The 19,676-nt window shown below is 46.8% G+C and overlaps 1 protein-coding gene across 3 annotated transcripts; it reads right to left on the minus strand.

The window, feature by feature from the left end:
- Window positions 1-1,115: 1,115 nt before the first annotated feature.
- LOC103119099 (glutathione S-transferase Mu 2-like) lies at window positions 1,116-13,238 on the minus strand. Of its 3 annotated transcripts, none has more exons than XM_060201939.1 (8): window positions 13,097-13,238; window positions 12,696-12,771; window positions 12,263-12,327; window positions 11,924-12,005; window positions 11,731-11,831; window positions 11,101-11,196; window positions 10,905-11,015; window positions 1,116-1,242 (listed from the first exon to the last, which is right to left on the minus strand). In XM_060201939.1, the coding sequence occupies exons 1-8, from the start codon at window positions 13,130-13,132 to the stop codon at window positions 1,210-1,212; spliced, it is 600 nt and encodes a 199-aa protein (XP_060057922.1). In that variant the 5' UTR covers window positions 13,133-13,238; the 3' UTR covers window positions 1,116-1,209. The 3 variants fall into 3 exon arrangements, with proteins under 3 accessions (XP_060057922.1, XP_007529406.1, XP_007529405.1); XM_007529344.3 differs by lacking the exon at window positions 1,116-1,242 and adding an exon at window positions 8,909-9,406; XM_007529343.3 differs by lacking the exons at window positions 1,116-1,242; window positions 10,905-11,015 and adding an exon at window positions 8,909-9,406.
- Window positions 13,239-19,676: the final 6,438 nt, after the last annotated feature.

A 19,676-nucleotide genomic window follows, 5' to 3' on the forward strand; every position in this document is an offset into this window, starting at 1 on the left:
GCCCTTCTGCCCGCCCCCGGAATCCCTACAGAGTTCAGGAGTTCTTGGCATGGCCGCGTGAGAAGATGCAGGACAGATCTGTGTGGTGATTAGTTTAAGGGTCTCTCTCTGCCGCCAGAGCAGAAAGACAGGAGAGCACGTTTGCCCGCTCGTGAATAAAGCTTCTCTGCCCAGCCATGTGTCTCTGGTCGTCTCTGTCTACCACCGCGAAGCTAGCCCAGCCGGCTGGAGCTCCAAATTTTAACAACACCTGACTGGGCCCAGGGTCCATGGAGCACAGTCCTGATCTCTCAGCCCTGAAGATTTTGATGCCTGGTGGATGGGTCCTGCTTCCTCAACATGCCCACTGCCCAGCCCTGCCTGATCTGCAGTAAAACTTCAACCACATCTTCTGTGTCTTGTCATTTTTCCATCTTGGCCTCCTAGATTCTAGCTGCCCTTGTGCTTGTGGGTACTGACTGATGGCACTGGTCCCACGGTCATGCAGGACTTTGTGTCTCAGTGAATAAGGCCTTGATGTGGTCTGTTGTTAAAATTCGGAGGCTCCAGCTGGCTGGGCTAGCTTCACGGGCGGGTAACAGAGACGACCAGAGACATACGGCTGGGCAGGGAAGCTGTATTTCTTTATTCAAGAACAACGATTCATAAACTAACACAAACTAATCACCAAACAGAACTCTGCTGCCTCTTTCCCCCGCTGTGGCGCCAAGAACTCTGGAACTCTGGAACTGTGGAACTCTGGAACTCTCTCGGGGTTCCTTGGGGCGGGGCCAAGCGGGCCGCGAAACTAGCAGGACTGATCCAATTTTCTTGGCAGGGGGAGAGCTAGAACAACCCAGTGTAAAGCATACAACAGTGGTCATATTCCAGTGGAGAGATATTGGATCATTTTATTTTACCTTATTTTATTTGTGGTTGCTAGGCTTTCATCGCTCCAATTCACTTTTAATTTTTTTAATTTTTTAAAATTTTTTTAAAGAGAAGCACACAGAGAGAAAGCACCAAAGCTTCCCCAGTGCCATGGGGGCATGGAGGTTTGAACCTGGGACCCTAACATGACAAAGCAGGGCTTTTCCAGCTGAGCTATCTCACCAACATTGCGAGACAAGGTTCTTTCCTCTTCCACATTGTATGGCTTTATCACAGCAGTCAGGTGGGAGTTGTTTTCTCAGTGACCCTGTGCTTCTCCCCAGATATGGCAACAGTTATTCAGATCCTGCTTCTTGGCGATTCATTTGTTTTCTGTACCCATGAGAAAAATCCATTTTAAAAAAGCTATTTCTTTGGTGTTTTGCACCAAAGTAAAAGACTATGGGGTGCAGGGAAGGGTTCAGGTCCTGGAACATGATGGCAGAGGAGGACCTAGTAGGGGTTGAATTGTTATGTGGAAAACTGAGAAATGTTACACATCTACAAACTACTGTATTTTACTGTTGATTGTAAATGATTAGTCCCCCAATAAAGAAATAAAAAAGTTATTTCTACAAACTTTCAAAAATATTCTCTCCCTCCTATCTCTCTCTCTCTCCACATATATTATGAGAGTATGTCATATGTTAGAGATCTCCAGAGCAGCATCTGCATATGTATGCCAAGGATCAAACCAGGAAACTGAGTGTGCCAGTCTTGAGATATACCAGCTGAGCTACTTTCCCAGCCATAAGAATTTTTTGGTCCTGCATAACAGGTCTAATAACACGTATACCACAGTAATCTGTTGGTGGGTGAGATCTAGACTTAAGATCTCAATCCCTTGATGGAATCATTCCCAATTTTTATTTTTATTGTTGTTGTTGTTGTTGTTGTCACTAGTGTTATTGCTAGCGTTCAGTGCTGGCACTACAAATCTACTGCTCCCAGTAGCCATTTTTCCTTTTATTTTTTCCCCTATTTTATTTGATAGAAAAAAAGAAAAAGAGGAGAGGAGGGGACAGAGAGGGAGACAAAAGATAGATACCAGCAGCATTGCTTCACCACTTGTGAAGTGTCCCTTCTGCTGGTGGGGAGCAGGGGCTTGAACCTGGATCCTGGCACATGGTAACATGTGCACTCAACCAGGTGCACCACCACCCAGCCCCATAATTTACAGCTCTTACAATTCAGCTCTGCTATTGACAAGGGTGGTGCAACCTAACTGGCTGATTTAATCCCTTTCTCAATGGCTCTTCATTTGTTTAAGAAGCTGTTAGGGGTGTGTGTGTGTGTGTGTGTGTGTGTGTGTGTCTACATTACATAAGTGCAAAGCTTACATGTGGATCTAGGGCCTGCTATTCTCCAATTTACACCCTCAGCTTGGCAAACTGAGCCTCCTAGAGCCTGTGGGAATTCTGTAACCCAGGGACGGGCTGATGGATGTGTAGAGGAAAGGAGGGAAGAAGGTTTGCATCATTATGATCACATGCGGGAGGAAGCTTCATGAGTAGTGAAGCAGTGGTATAAGTGTCTCTCTTTCTCCCTCTCTATGTCCTCTTTACCTCTCAGTGTCTGTAACTATCAAAAGGGGGGAGGGTATTAGGACTAATGCATTCATCCTGCAGGCGCTCAGCTCCAGTGATAATCCTGGTGGCAAAGAAAAAAAAAGTACTTAATGCTGCTATTAAAAAATCACTTATTGAATATTGAGTCCCACCTACAGTTGTCTTGGTAGAGCCAAAACAAATGATTTCATAAGCTTATACAGCCTTCTGACTGGACATTTCCCATCCCTGTTCTATACACACACCCTAGCTATTCCACTCACCCCCACACACCCATATCCCCATATGAAAAGGACAGGCAGTTAGCTGCATTGAGAGCAACAGGGCCTGATGAACATAATCTTCTGATGAACAGGTGACGAGATGCCAACATCTTTGCCTGGCAGCTTCATATACCTTCCTCCAGTACTACCACCACAAAACCCCATGGTTCCCTCAAAGAACCCTCACTCACCTAGCAAAGGTCCCAGTAACCCAAGGTATAGCCAGAGTATAGATTTATCTACTCTGAGATGAGGTAACAGAGAGCAAGGGTTACAATTTATCCTCTGACCAAGGCTAGAAAGTGGCCTGAACCCCACACTTCTTCAGACCCTATGTACTCCACCCCCTACCAGCCTCAAAAGGGACACCACAGGACACCAGGAGAAAAGGATATATGCCCCTTTTCAGGCTCCCAGCCTAGAGGACTCCAGTCCTCTTCAGGCACTCAGCCCAGAGGGACTCTTAGACCAATGCCTCTGGCCTCAACTTGTCTTCTTCCACTTGGTCCCAAAGTCCCTCAGTTCAGAACCTTCCTTTTCCTGTTTGCCAGGAGGGAGGAAGCATTGTGCTTAGAGAAAAAGCCTGAGTAGGCATGGCTCCATCATCTAAGGAACTTCCCCTGGTGCCGTGGTGCTCCCAAGTGGTGCCAAATCAGAGCTTCGTGCATGCAGATTCAGATGGCAATAATAAAACAATGCTGAAATGTAAATGCCATACAGTAAAGAAGCTCAGCATGGAGGGATGAGCGGTAGCACAGTGGGTTAAGTGTACATGGAGCAAAGCACAAGGACCAGCGTAAGGATCCTAATTCGAGCACCCAGTTCCCCACCTGCAGGGGGTTCACTTCACAAGCAGTGAAGCAGGTCTGCAGGTGTCTGTCTTTCTCTCCCCCTCTCTGTCTTCCCCTCCTCTCTCCATTTCTCTCTGTCCTATCCAACAACAACAACAGCAATGGCAACAAAAACAACAGAGGCAACAAAATGGGAAAAAATGGCCTCCAGGAGCAGGGATTCGTAGTGCAGTAACTCTGGAGGCAAAAAGGAGGGACGAGGAGGAGGAGGAGAAAGAAGAAGAAGGGGAAGCTTAGCACAACAAGAACTCTTCTGACAGAAAAGAAGGAAGGAGAGGAAGACATAGGCAACGTGGAATGGCTGCAAATCAAGGACAATGATTTCTCCTGTAGAACCAACATGATTTGTAACTTTTTGCCTGAAAATGAAAATGAAGATGAAGAAGTTGTACCTCCAACCCCAGAGAAACCTTTGGATTTGGAAGAGCAAGAGATTCAAGCCAAAGGGAATTCAAGCCTGATTTATGAGCAGGAGAAAGTACCCGACTTAGAAATCGAGGATTCAGAGCCTGTCGTGTTCTCCCTTCTTCTGAGACAGACGCTTCTGTTTTCATGGAAGCTCAAGACTCTGATTTAGAAACCACCCCTTGAAAGATTTCTCATAATAATTTAGTCATGAACTTTTAAGGGTTTTGTGTAGAAGAACTGTCTATGTAGTTCTTTACTATTTTATTACTGGCTGGCTACACACATAATTCATGTTGTTTATTTATTGTTTTTTTTTTTAATTTATAAAATGGAAATATTGACAATACTATAGGATAAGAGGGGTACAATTCTACACAATTTCCATCCCCAGAACTCTGTATCCAATCCCCTTCCCTGATATCTTTCCTATTTTTTATCCCTCTGGAAGTATTGACCCAGGATCATTATGGGGTGCAGAAGGTGGAAAGTCTGGCTTCTGTAATAGCTTCCCCACTGAACATAGGCATGGCAGGTCGATCCATATCCCCCAGTCTGTCTCTCTCTCTCTCTCTCTCTTCCTAGTGGGGCAGGGATCTGGGGAGGTGGGGCTCCAGGACACATTGGTGGGGTCATCTGCCCAGGGAAGTCAGGTTGGCATCATGGTAGCATCTAGAGCCTGGTGGCTGAAAAAGAGTTAAGATATAAGGCAGAACAAATTTTTGACTAATCAAGAAACAACAGAAATGGAAGTATCACACTCCTAGATCTCAAATTATACAATAGGCCATCATAATCAAAACAGCCTGGTACTGGAACAAAAATAGGTACACAGAACAGTGGAACAAAATTGAAAGCCCAGAACTAAATCCCCACACCTATGGACATCTAGTTTTTGATAAAGAGGCCCAAATTATTAAATACAGGAAGGATGCTTTCTTCAATAAATGGCACTGGGAAACTTTCTTTCTTTTTTTTTTTTTTTTATCAGAGCACTGCTCAGCTCTGACTTTAGGTGGTTCTGGGGACTGAACTTGGAAGCTCAGAGCCTCTGGCATGAAAGACATTTGCAAAACCATTATGCTGTCTCCCCAACACCATAATACCAGTCATAATACATTTTAATACAGTAGAATATTAGAAACCAAATATTCACTGTGTTTCTAAGATTATGTTTTTTTTGGGGGGGGGAGGGCAGTTTGCCCACATTAAGGGGGTGGGAGGAAAAAGTACAATATAATGGTTATGCAAAAAGACTTTCATGCCTGACATTCCAAGGTCCCAGATTCAACCCCCACACTACCATAATCCAGAACTGAGTAGTGCTCTGGTTAAAGAAGAACAATGAGAAGGAGGAGGAGGAGGAGAAGGAGAAGACGAACAAAAGAAGACAATAAGGGGCTGGACAGTGGTATGCCTGGTTAACATATGCTTTTTTTAACTATGTTTTTGGTGGGGTTTTTTTTTTAACATTTTATTTATTTATTAATGAGAAACATAGGAGGAGAGAGAAAGAACCAGGCATCACCCTGGTACATGTGCTGCCGGGGATTGAACTCAGGACCTCATGCTCAAGAATTTGATGCCCTATCAACTGCGCCACCTCCCGGACCACGGGGTTTTTTTTGTTTTGTTTTTGTTTTTTGCCTCCAGGGTTATTGGGGCTCAGTGCCTGCACAATGAATCCACTGCTCCTGGAGGCCTTTTCTTTCTTTTTTTTTTTAATATTTTATTTTATTTATTTATTCCCTTTTTGTTGCCCTTGTTTTTTATTATTGTTGTAGTTATTATTGTTGTTGGATAGGACATAGAGAAATGGAGAGAGGAGGGGAAGACAGAGAGGAGGAGAGAAAGATAGACACCTGCAGACCTGCTTCTCCGCCTGTGAAGTGACTCCCCTGCAGGTGGGGAGCCGGGGTTAGAACCGGGATCCTTACGCCGGTCCTTGTGCTTTGCGCCACCTGCGCTTAACCCGTTGTACAACAGCCCGACTCCCTATGGAGGCCTTTTCTTTCCCCCTTTTGTTGTCCTTGTTGTAGCCTTGTGGTTATTGTTGTTGTTGATGTCATTCATTGTTGGATAGGACAGAGAGATATGGAGACAGGAGGAGAAGACAGAGAGGGGGAGAGAAAGATAGACACCTGCAGACCTGCTTCACCACCTGTGAAGCAACCTCCCTGCAGGTGGGGAGCTGGGGGCTGGAGCTTGTCCTTGCGCTTTGCGCCACGTGCGCTTAGCCTACTGCGCTACCACCCAACCCCCTTAACTAAGTTTTTAAAAAATCTTTCAGTATCTTTATTTATTTATTGTATAAAGTCAGCTATAAATCAAGAGGGAAGGGGGAGATAAAGAGGAAGAGAGACAGAGAGACATCTGCAGCACTGTTTCACCACTTGTAAAACTTTTCTCTGCAGGTGGGGACCAGAGACACAAACCTGGGGCCTTATGCACTATAACATGTGCACTCAAACAGATGTTTCACAGCACAAGGATCTGGGTTTGAGTCCCTGCTCCCCATCTACCGAGGGAAACTCCACAGGTGGTGAAGCAAATAGATCAGGAAGCAACTTCTCCAGGTGTCTCTGTCCTATCAAATAATAATAGAAGGAGAAGGAAGAGAATAAGAATATGATTTAAATGACTATTGGGGCCTTTCTCTTATGAGTCCTTCAAATTGGGAAATTTTGGGAGTCGGGCGGTAGTGCAGCTGGTTAAGCGCACGTGGCGCAAAGCGCAAGGACCGGCAACAATCCCTGTTCAAGCCCCCAGCTCTCCACGTGCAGGGGAGTCACTTCACAGGCGGTGAAGCACGTCTGCAGGTGTCTTTCTCTCCCCCTCCCTGTCTTCCCCTCCTCTCTCCATTTCTCTCTGTCCTATCCAAGAATGATGACAATAATAACTACAACAATTAAAAAAATTGGGAAATTTTTACTGAGGAAGTGTATATATTTTATGAGCCACTATCACAAATTGCCACAGATGTAAAGCCTTTGTAGGTCAGCCAGTCCTCTCTGATATGTGTCTCACCTGAGCTAAAATCAAGGAATAGATCATGAAGTAAAAATTTGCCTTTACCAAAAAAAAAAAAAAAAAAAAAAAACAAGCCTGGGTCATAATGCTGCAAACCTGTCCCCTCCTTCCTCTACATACCCATCAACTCATCCTGGGGCTACAGGATTCCCACAGGCCTAGGAACTGAATTCTCCTCCTCTAAATTTTTCCTGATAACAGGATAGAAACTAGCTACAAATATAAACGCCCAAGCGAGCAGAAACTTTCTCCTCCGTAGCACTCCCCTCTGTGAGAGTGACAATCATTCCATGGAGACACATTCAGCTGGGGGGGGGGGGGGGTGCCTGCACATACAACCTGGAGAAGCCTCTGCTGACCTGCTCCTGGAAGCACATGAACTGAGACTCTCAGCCCCTACAACACACTAGACTCTGGAGTGCACACTGCAGAAGGGCAGGGAGAGACCAGAGCACTTCATGTGTTAGATGTGGGCCTTCTAGAAGGGGGGCAGCCAGGCTGCATCACACCTGTCACCAGCAGAGCTGGGTTCTAGGAGGTGTGAGTGACTCCATCAGAGGGCTGAAATGCCAGCCTAGATGTCACTAAACAAAGTATTCCTTCAGAGTACGCTAGTTATTTAACCATATACACAAGACTGGAGAGAAAAAAAAACAAACCCTCTCAGAGGGGATAGAGTAGTTGGTTAGAGCTCACATTTGCATGTTTCAGTCTCCTGGTTTGACCTGTGGCACACAGAATGCACCCAGTACTCTGGAGTTCTCCAAGTCTCTTGTACTCTCATGTGCTATAAATATTAAAATAGTTCTTTTTAAGTTTTGTTGAAACAGATAAAATGATTTCTCTCAAGCATACACAGAAAATAAGGGAATAGCCAAGAAACAAGGTCTGGTTAACAGTGTGCAGCAGCCTAGAGAGCAACATAGAAACTTCTGAGAACAAAGTGAAATCAAAGAATCAGAATTTTCCTGGCCACTGAGTAAAAGCCACACAACATGGAAAGGGGAAGGACCCCAGCTCTCAGAGCATGTGAAATACCTCACTAGGAAAGTGACTGCTTTGTCATGTAAGGGAGGTTTCAAATCCCAGGTCAGAACAGCCCTGGAGGAAGCTTAGGTGCAGTGGTTCTCTCACTCTTTCTATCTCTCTCTTTTCATAAGAAAAAGAAAATCAGTCAAATTGGTGAAATCCCAGCAATGACAAAAAAAAAAAAATCCAGGGGGCCAGGAGGTGGCACACCTGGTTAAGCGCTCACATCACGGTGCGCAAGGACCCAGGTTTAAGCCCCTTGTCCCCACCTGCAGGGGGGGAAGCTTTACGAGTAGTAAAACAGGGCTGCAGGTGTCTCTCTGTCTCTCACTCTCTCTATCTTCCCTCCTTTCTCAATTTATCTCTGTCTCATCTAATAATAAATAAATAAAAATATATATATTTTTAAATCCAGTCTTCTCCACTGGGGAGGCCTTCACTCTTGCCCTCCTCACTGGATTACACTGCCCTGCATGACCATGGGGCCTCCGGATGGAGAGAGGGAAGAAGAGACCCAGACCACAGAGACACCTCCTTCCACATGGAGCCTGGGGAGGACCCTGCACTCGGCTGTCAGAGAAACAGGAACATAATGGCAGAGGAAGACCTAGAGGGGGTTGAATTATTATGTGGAAAACAGAGAAATGTTACACATGTACAAACTACTGTATTTTACTATTGACTGTAGCCATAAATCTCCCCAATAAGGAAAAAAGAAAAGAAACTAGAGTCTCAGTGCTCCTTCCTTCGACACATGTCCCTGTGCTCCACCAGGGCCAGTGCCACCAGTCAGTCCCCAGAGCACAGGGGCAGCTGGAATCCAGGTGACCAAGAGGAATAATGACAGGACACAGCAGGTGTGATGAAGGCTTTACTGGGGATCAGGCAGGGCTGTTCAGGGACCACCTGTGGAGCAGGGCCCACACACAGGCCAGTCCTGGTGTTCAGGGCAGGGCTGGAGGTCAGGCTGAGATGTGGGCAAAGGGCCCAGAAAGTACTTCAAGGCAGAGACAACCAGAAAAGGGTTGGGGGGTACGGTAATCTGTTGCTGAGAGGGGAAGGATAACATCAGAGTCAGGGGATTCAGGAGAAAATGGGAGTGGAAGAGCTTTCATCATCCTGGATGTGCAGAGACTGGGGGAAGAAACAAGCCTGAAAGGCCAGAGTCAGAGTGAAAGGGAGAAGGAGAAAGAATGAGGGGGTGACTTGGGGAGGCATCAAGGTTCCACTGCTCTCAGGTTCCCTCTTGTCTTCCAGGGGCCTATTTGCTGTTCCACAAGGCCATCTTTGCAAACAGAGGTCCATGAAGGAATCGGCTGGACTTCATATAGGCAGAGATCTTCTTAAGGGCCTGAGGGTGGGAAAAAGAAGTTCAGACGCCAGAGTCAATTGCCACATGGGGTTCCCGAGGTGCTGTGATACGTAGGTCAACTTTTGACTTCCTCTCAAATAGCATATTTTTTTAAATCTACATATTTGAAGAACTTGAAGAATCTACATTGGGACAGGTGATATGTGAGATTATAAAACCTCATAAGAAGATCACTTGGGGAAAAAAAAGATCACTTGAACAGAAAAATGAAATTACAGATGATAACCCTATTGTACTGATGCCTCAAATTCCAAGATCTTTAATAAGACCCATATTCTCTTCCACTTGAGAGCTGATGCAGGGTGACATGAGGGGGTGTAAGGAGAGGCCCAGGGAAGCTCAGCAGCACCAACAGTACCACAGCCACTAAGCCTACTGCCTGTCATTCTCCAACTGCACTGAGCTCAGGAGTGAATGACCACTATGCCTGTCACAGTCCATCACAGGCAGAAGATGATAAGATCAGTGAGTGGAAGTTATGATGAACATTAGACTCCATCTTCAAGACAAGAGGTAACTGAAGACTAAGGAAAAGGAGTTCTGAGAGGGAAGAAAAGTGCCCCCAACACAAAAGTCATCAGAGAATTCTTCCTCAGGGAGACTCATCCGGGTACTCAAATCTCAATACTAACTCCCATTTGGAAAGCCTCAGTGCACATGTGGCAGGAGCAGTTACAACATTTTTTAGAAATAAAAAATATCCTAGGGTCCTTTTATACAACAGATTATCAGGCCTGAGACTCTGAGGTCCCAAACTGAATCCCAGGTAACAGCAATAAGCCAGCTCTGAGCAGTGCTCCTGAAAGAAAGATGGAAGGAAGGCAGGGAGGCAAGAATGTGAAGAGAGGAGGGGAGGGGAGGGGAGGAGAGGGGTAGAGATGGGAGAAGAGGGGAGGGAAGGGGAGGGGAAGGGAGGGAAGGGAAGAAAAAGGAAGGGAAGGGAAGGGAAGAAAAGGGAAGGGAGAAAGGGAGAAAGAAGAATTTTTTTCCGGTTTGTTTGTTTTGGTTTTGGGTATTGTTAATCTCATCATGTCTCTGTTTTCCTACCAATACACTTGTGAAAGTTGTGCTCCACCCCCTGCCTGGGCTATGCATCTGGCTGGGAAAGGATCTGATCCTCTTCTGTTTGGGACAGGATAGGGAAATACTATTCCTGGTGAGGCCAGAGACTGTGGGAAGCACAGCACAGCCTGTGCTACCTTGTGAGCTGAGCCAACTCCTTCCCACTCAAGCCTTGATCTCCTTATCTATAAATATAAGGGATAATTCTTCTCTCATAAGATTGTTGAACATTAAATGTAACTCAAAACACATAAAACCATGAGCATAAATCCTGGCATAGAAACAACTGGCAGTCTTCTGTAAATGACAGTTATTCCTTTTCTATTTTTTATCTTACCTCCAGGGCAAGTACAACAAATGAGTAAAGAGGGAAGACATACATACAAAGACATGCCAGGAGAATGAAGACAGTCACCTCAAAGCGGGCCAGAAACTCCTTGAGGTTCGGGAAGGCATCCAAGCACTTGGGCTGGAATATGCGATGCTGGTCCAGGATGTCATAAGCCAGGAAATCCACAAAAGTGAGCTGCAGACACAGACAGCATGGATGCCACCTCCCTCCAGCCCAGGATGAGTGAATAACATTCCCACCCACAAAGCTCTCCCTGTACCTTGTCCCCTGCAAACCACAGCCTCTTCCCCAGGAACTCTGAGAACTGCTTCATCTTCTCAGGAAGCCCTTCCAAGAACTCGGGCTTCAGTTTCTCCTGAGAGACAAAACAACTGTCACCACACACATGCATATGGGCAGACTCACAAGCTTCCCAAGTCCCCCAACCCCCACTATCCACAGGTGAGAACAGCCAGGGCTGATATCCTAGGTGGGCCCAGGCATTGATTTCATCTCCCTGTAAATAGATAGACAACAGAACAATCTGGAGTGATGAATAGAATTTAAGAGAACAAAAGAAAAAAGCAGAGGAGAAAAGGGTAACACTCAGTTAAGTACTCAGTACAGGTGCTCATGGCTGTATGATTCAGGGAGAGATGACTGGATAACAAGGTAAACACAGTAAGGAATAAATAATAAGGAATAAATTTCCACACTGAAGTCTGGAATATCATGATGCATGTAACCGAATCTAAGAATCATTAGGCACAATCTCAAGTCATGAATATACTCCAGATCATCAAGAACTCCGTGGTTTTCAAAGACAAAAACAACAGTGTAGAGTCTGCTTTCCTCATCAAAATGCTGTGAACCCATCAAAAGGGATCCCCAAAAGCCCACCTGGACTCACAAAGTCAGGGTTGTAGCATAGCCTAATCAGTTGCATGCGCGTGTCCTTGAACTGGTTCTCCAAAACATCCACGAGGATCCTCTCCTCTTCTGTCTCCCCACCTGCAACAATAGCAGGGACTTGCCCTCCAACCCCACCCATATAAGCCCATGGAAAGCCCACCTCCCAGCTCCCCAGCCCCAGTCACACTCACACAGGTTGTGCTTGCGGGCAATGTAGCGCAGGATGGCATTGCTCTGAGTAAGCCTGTGAGTCCCATCAATAAGGTAGGGTAGCTGCAAAGAGCACAGGCCAGATCACTGGGGACCCCAGGCACCCCCCATACCTGGTCTCCCAGGGTCTGTCTCTGCTGGGCACTGAGTGAGCCTGTCAATGAATGACTGAGCCCAGCACAGAGGATCATGGGAAGGCAGTGCAGAAAGCCAGGGTGCTCAGGGCTGAGCAGAAAGCATTGCAGCCTGAGGGCCCTCAGCTGGCAGACGGGAGCAGGGAGAAGTACCCTCAACTGCCCAGCACTCAGCCCTGCACCTACATTGGGGAAGTCCAGGCCCAGCTTGAATTTTTCATTCAGCCACTGGCTTCTGTCATAGTCAGGAGCTATGGGGGAGAAGAGACAGTGAATAAAACCTACATATGCACACACCCTCTAGAGTTAAGACTTCATATCCAGGAAACCTGCACAAAAGTCAGTAGCAGACCCCACTTAAACAGGGCATCAGAAACCTGAGCCAAATCTCACATTCAGGCTAGAGAAAAAGAATGTTCAGAAGGTTCTGGAACTGACTAGAGACGGGCAAGCCCTAAGAGGAACCATCTCAGCAGCTTTTTAGCGGTCCCAGCAATCCCCTCCACATCCTGCCTTGGAGACCACACTGTACTTTCAAGGGTGTTTAGGGAAGGGGCATCCCCTGATAAGGCTGGTCGGTGGGGAGCAGGTAGCTAGCAAAAATCCAAGATGTCATTACCATCTCCTATTGTGTACATCTTCTCCTCGTACTTCGTGTCTGTGTATTCCAAGAGCATGCGGATAGGAAGGGTCAGCTGGAGGAGATGCCATGACAAAGATCAGAGAGGTAGGGACCGGCCCGGCCCTGAGACAGTCTGCCGCAGGGCATCTCCTCCGTACACACCCCAGTGATGCTGCTCACTGACTCACACACATGCCCCCACATAAAATTTAAAAAATAAAATAAAATAAAAACTGGCAGTTAGAGAGACCAGACGCCAGCAGGGCCTGAAGAGGAAACTTCTGGTACAAAAGAAGACTAGATGCCAACCTCCTTATCTACCAGCTTCTTATGTGTCCCTCCAGCACCAATTGCACCACCACACAACCCCATGGCTCACTCAGAGGACTCTTACTCACCCCGCGGAGGTCCCAGTAACCCAAAGTCATAACCATGGTGCAGGTTTTCTGCTCTGAGATGAGGGAACAATGAGCTGGGGTTACAATTTATCCTCTGACCTGGACAGGAATGTATTCTGGGCTCTGCTTCTATTTACCCCCAGACCACGCCCTACTCCACCCTCCCAGCCTCAAAGAGGAGGGACAATAGAACTAGCACCACCCTAGGCAGGAGGGAACATGATCCTTTTTAGGCTTCCAGTCCACAGGACTCCAGTCCAAGAGCAAGAGCAGGGAACCTTAGACCAATGCCCCTGGCCTCAACTTGGCTTCTTTCAGTCAGTGCCAAAGTCCCTCAGCTCCCTTCCTTCTCCTGTTTGCCAGAAGGCAGACAACATTGTGCTAAGAGAACAAGCCTGAGTCATAAAGATCAAATCCTGCCCACCCCAACCCATACACACACACACACACACACACACACACACACACACACACACACCGTCAGTTCACCCCCAGGCTGCAGAATTCCCACCGTCTCTGGGAAGCTCAGTTTGCCAAGTGAAGGTTCAAGAGCCAAGTAAGTCCCTATTACAGCAGTCTCCGCCCTGTAAACCTCACCTGATAGCAAGGCAGAGATTAGCTACAAACATAATAGCACAGTGAGAGGATGCCAGAGCTACAAAAAACTTTCTCCTCCACAGCCACTCCCCTCTGTGTGGGTGACAGTCACCCCAGAGGTCACATGCCTGCACACACAACCTGGAGAAGCCTCTGCTGACCTGCTCCTGGAAGCGCAAGAACTGAGACTCTCAGCCCCTACAGCGCTCTAGACTCTGGAGTGCACATTGCAGAAGGGCAGGGAGAGACCAGAGCACTTCATGTGTTAGATGTGGGCCTTCTAGAAGGGGGACAACCAGGCTGCATCACACCTGTCACCAGCAGAGCTGGGTTCTAGGAGCTGTGAGCAACCCCATCAGAGGCCCGAGGACTCCAGCCTAGATCTCAAACACCTAAGCCTTTTTTTTTTTTTTTTTTACCAGAGCACTGCTCAGCTCTGGCTTATGGTGGTGCAGGGGATTGAACTTGGGACTTTAGAGTCTCAGGCAGGAAAGTCTCTTTGCATAACCATTATGCTATCTACCCCCAAATACCTAAGCAGTATTTTTTTTGTATTATTTGTTTTATATTATTTGTATTATTTGTTTGTTTGTTTATATTTATTTATTCCCTTTTGTTGCCCTTGTTTTCTTATTGTTGCTGTAGTAGTTATTGTTGTTCTTATTGATGTTGTCGTTGTTGGATAGGACAGAGAGAAATGGAGAGAGGAGGGGAAGACAAAGAGAGAGAGAGAAAGACAGACACCTGCAGACCTGCTTCACTGCCTGTGAAGCGACTCCCCTGCAGGTGGGGAGTGGGGGGGGCGGGGGGGGCCTTGAACCGGGATCCTTACACTGGTCCTTGCGCTTTGCGCCACCTGCACTTAACCCGCTGTGCTACCACCCAACTCCCAGCGTTGTTTTTTTTTTCATGTACACTAGGTATATTTACAGAAGCCAGACCTCCAACCTTCTGCACCCCATAAAGATCTTTAGTCCACGGGGTTGGCCGGTAGCACAGCGGGTTAAGCACACATGGTGCAAAATGCAAGGATCCCGGTTCGAGTCCCTGGCTCCCCACCTGCAGGGGGATCGCTTCACAAGCAGTAAAGCAGGTCTACAGGTGTCTATCTTTCTCTCCCCTCTCTGTCTTCCCCTCCTCTCTCCATTTCTCTTAGTCCTATCCGGCAACAACAACATCAATAATAACAAATATAATAACCACAATGATAAAAACAAGGGCAACAAAAAGGAAAACAAATAAAATATTTTTTAAAAAAGATCTTTGGTCTATACTCAGAGGAATAAAGAATAGGGAACCTTCCAATAGAGAGGATGGGATACAGAACTCTGGTGGAGTTGTATGGAGCTGTATGGGATTCTACCCCTGTTATCCTACAATCTTGTTAATCATTATTAAATCATTAATAAAAATTTAAAAGAAATGCAGGACCAAAAATACTGTCTCTCAGTCAGAGAACCAGTCAATAGGTAAACCACTGACTTACATGCCCAAGGAGCCAGTTTGATCCCTGGCACTGAATATGTTGTAGTGGGTACCTACTCTCTCTCTCTCTCTCTCTCATTAGACATTCATGGTATTTCTATAATAGTATAAATATTTTTTAATTCATAGATACAGTTTAAAAGAAATTTCTCCCATGGATATGCAGGAAATTAGAGAATAACCCCCAAGCTAGTTGTGGACAACAGCTATGCTGCATCTGAGAGGAACATGGAGACTCCTGACAAGGAGCAGACACAGGCTCCACCTCACAGCTGGGATAAACCCCACAGCTTAGAGGGGAAAGGACCCTGGCTTCTCCACTGGGAGACCCCCCATGCTGGCCCAACTCACTGAGTCACACAGCCCTGCACAGCCATGCAGCCTCAGGCTGGAGGGAGGGAGGGAAGGAGAGACACAGGCCACAGAGATGCCTCCTTCTGCATGGAGCCTGAGGAGGACTCTGCACTCAGCTGTCAGAGAGAAACCAGAGTCTCAGTCTCCTTCCTACCACACGCATCCCCATGCTCCACCCAGGGCCAGTGCCACCAGTCAGTCCCCAGAGCACAGGGGCAGCTGGAAACAGGACACAGCAGGTATGATGAAGGTTTTACTGGAGATCAGGCAGGGCTGTTCAGAGGTCAGTTGTGGAGCAGGGCCTACACACAAGTGTTCAAGGTGTTCAAGGCAAGGCTAGAGGTCAGGCTGAGATCCGGACAAAGGGCCCAGAGAGCACGGAGTGGCTCTTCACTTCAACCTCTTCTAGGTCCTATTTGTTTCCTCATGAGACTATCTTTGCAAACACAGGGTCTGGGAGGAAGTGGCTAGACTTCATGTAGGCAGAGATCTTCTTTAGGCCCTTGGGTAGAGGGAAAACCCAGAATGAGGGTTGGCTGCCTAGTGGGGACAAGCAGCTCCACAGCAATATACCTGAGTTCAAGACCAGAGAAGGTCCTATTAAGTATAACTTCCGGGAAATGTTACATCTTCATCTAGGGTTACTATGGAGACTGTATTGTTCTACTATTTTAAATCACTACAAATCATGAAAAGACTAAGAATTCGGGGCCAGGCGGAGGCGCACCTGGTTAAGCGCATGTATTACAATGCACAAGGACCCGGGTTCGAGCCCCTGGGAAAGCTTTATGAGTGGTGAAGCAAGGCTGCAGGTGTCTCTCTGTCTCTCTCCCTCTCTATCACCCCCTTCCCTCTTGATTTCTGGCTGTCTCTATCCAATAAATAAAGATAATAAAAAAATTTTAAAAAAAGACTAAGAATTCACACTTACCCTACAGGGGAGGCTCTATAGTCAGCATGAGTTAAAGGGGAACTGAGGCACACACGAGTGAGCCGCTTTTCACACCCACACCAGTGAAGGGGCAGGGCTGAAAAACAGCCATTTTCTCTTCCCATCTCTGCTTCTCTCTATTGCCCTCCCTTCCCTTCTTCCCTCTAAAACTGGCTCCTCCTTGACTCCCCAGCATATCTGCCTTTTTCCAGCCTTCCCAGGGCTCCCTCACACTCCTCCTCTGGCACATCATGCTCAGATATGTGTATGCAGCTGGATAAGAGGTTAGATCACACTAAATGACTCAGCTAAGCCAGTGTGAAAGCTGATAGGAGCATGTGCACTAATAAATTCAACTTCCTGAGTCCTGGTTCTTCCTCCTAAAGGAGAAAACCCAGCACCTGGCCAGGATCCTGTCACTTTCCTACTGCTCTGAGCCCATGGGAGTGACAACAATGACTGGTCCCCTTTGAGTTCCTCACTGTACCTATCTGATCCTCACCCACCGCCTCCCACCTCAACCCCACCCCCCATGGCCAAGTCCCACTGCAGCCACTTAGGAACAGGGCACTTTCCAGACAAGGTGCTCACAGGTACTCAAGAGTCCATTTCCCAAGATGCCACAACCCACAGGCCAGGTCAAGCAAGGTGCCAGCTGCAGGCTCTGCCATGTGTCACCTCTCCCTGCCTGCCTGCCCACCAGCAGATCCAGCTCTGACTGATTCCAGTGGGGACCAGCCAGGACCAGAGCAGAAAGGCATAGCTAGTTGAGATGACAAACTTCCTGATGAAGAGAAAAATCAAACACAGTCTGAACAATCTGTTGGAATAAGACCTCTAGTTCTCCTTTTTTTTAATTATTTTTTATTTTCTTTAGATAGGACAGAGAGAAATGGAGAGAGGAGGGGAAGACAGAGACAGGAGAGAAAGATAGACACCTGCAGACCTGCTTCACCACTTAGGAAGACACCTGCAGGTGGGGAGCCGAGGGCTCAAACAAGGATCCTTACACAGGTCCTTGCACTTCGCACCACATGTGCTTAACCCACTGCGCTACCACCCAACTCCCAGGCCTCTAATTCTCAAACCGTAAGAAAGCAAATTCTTCTTCCCAGGGACTGGTGAAGGGACACTGAGGAAGAGCTGTGAGGGGATTCCCAGGCTCTGCTCACCAGCACCCAGCTGGCACCACAGTCTGGATCCTGTCACTCTCCTACTGCCCTGAGCCCATGGGAGTGACAACAATGACTGGTCCCCTTTGAGTCCCTCACTGTACCTATCACAATCCCTCATACCTACAAGCAGAGCCGGATCAGTGGCTATGAAATAAAAGGAAAACACTACGGTGGGGGAGACAGAATAATGGTTATGCAAAACATTTTCTTGCCTAAGGCTCTGAGGTCCCAGGTTCAATTTCCCACACAACCATAAACCAGAACTTATCAGTGCTCTGGGAGGAGATAAAAAAAAGAAAGGAAGGAAGGAAGGAAGGAAGGAAGGAAGGAAGGAAGGAAGGAGATACACTTCATCTTCAATAAAAGTCTAGAGAACTGGAGGAAGAAGGGAGCTGGAGGGAAGGAAAGAGCTCCAATACAGAAGACATGAAGAGGCACCCTCCCCCAGGGAGCCCACCATGCACTCAATACCAGCAGCAGCTCCTGTCTAGGAATCAGAGCTCTACCTCCAGAGGGATAGGATTGCTCCAAAGCTTTCTGGGGGTGGAGAGTAAACATTACCTCTATCAGGTACTTAACATTACCTCTATCAGGTACTTTAACTATCAATCCTACCACGTCTCCACTCCCATCTGCCACAACATACAAACCTAAAGCTGTGCACCCAGGCTGGGAGAGGACCTGATCCCTTTCTGTTTAGCACAGGAAAGGGACAGACACTGTCCCCAGTGAGGTCAGAGGCTGAGGGGAGCCCAGCACAGTCTGTGCTGCTTTGTGAGCTGAAGAACTAGCTCTTTCCAATCTCAGCTTCCTTGTGTGTTTAGTGATAATAAACATTCTTCTTTCATCAAAATGTTGTACAGGGGGGCCGAGCGGTAGCACAGCAGGTTAAGCACATGTGGGCAGAGCGCAAGGACCGGCGTAAGGATCCCGGTTTGAGCCCCCCGGCTCCCCTTTACCCCACTTCAGAAACAGTGAAACAGGTCTGCAGGTATCGATCTTTCTCTCCCCCTCTGTCTCCCTTCCTCTGTCTTATCCAACAACAACAACATCAATGACAATAACGACAACAACAAGGACAACAAAATGGGAGAAAAAATGGCCTCCAGGAGCAGTGGATTAATAGTGCTGGCACCGAGCCCCAGCAATAACCCTGAAGGCAAAAAAAATGTAGTACAGGTTCTCAAAAAATCCCCAGAATTGCCAAAGCAATCTTGAGAAAAAGGAACAATACTGGAGACACTACATTACTGGACCTCAAGCTATACTACAAACTACTGTAATAAAAATGATTGGTACAGGGGCCAGGTGGTAGCGTCGCAGGTTAAGCGCACATGGCACAAAGTGCAAGGACTGGATTTTGGCTCTCCACCTGCATGGGGGGGCGCTTCACAAGCAGTGAAGCAGGTCTGCAGATGTCTATCTTTCTCTCCCCCTCTCTGTCTTCTTCTCCTCCATTTCTCTCTGTCCTATCCAACAACGACAACAATAATAATAACAACAACGATAACAAGGGCAACTAAAGGGAAAAGGTGGCCTCCAGGAGCAGTGGATTTGTAGTGGAGGCAGTGAATCCCAGCAATAACCCTGGAGACAAAAATAAATAGATAAATAAATAAATAAATAAATAAATAAAATGCCAAGTACTGGAACCAAAATAGACACATAGACCAGTGGAAGAAAACTGAGGGTCCAGAAATAGGACCCCACATCTATGGCCAACTAATTTTTTACAAAGTGTCCCAAACCATTAAGTGGCAAAAGTAGAGCCTCTTCAATATATGGTGTTAGGAAAATTGGATTGAAACATACAGATGGATAAAACTGAACCATCACATATCATCAAGTACAAAATTCAACTCTAAGTGGATCAAAGACATGGATATTAGGCCAGAAACTATGAAGTACATAGAAGAAAACATTGGCGGGACATTTTACAACCTCTGCTTCAAAAAAGCCTTCAGAGATTCAAATGCAACAGCGAAGAAAACAAAAAGCAAAAAGAAACCAAAGAAACTACATGACACTGAGAAACTTC

Source organism: Erinaceus europaeus, chromosome 11 (genome assembly GCF_950295315.1).
Source record: "Erinaceus europaeus chromosome 11, mEriEur2.1, whole genome shotgun sequence".
Taxonomy (NCBI): Eukaryota; Metazoa; Chordata; class Mammalia; order Eulipotyphla; family Erinaceidae; genus Erinaceus; species Erinaceus europaeus.

Coding starts and splice junctions, on each gene's coding strand:
- LOC103119099 (XM_007529344.3), bottom strand. CDS start 13,132: ATGGTTATGACTTTGGGTTACTGGGACCTCCGCGGG. Junction 11,016..11,100: donor TGTGGTTTGCAGGGGACAAG/GTACAGGGAGAG, acceptor CTGTGTCTGCAG/CTCACTTTTGTGGATTTCCT. Junction 9,407..10,904: donor AGTTTCTGGCCCGCTTTGAG/GTGACTGTCTTC, acceptor TCCCACCCTCAG/GCCCTTAAGAAGATCTCTGC.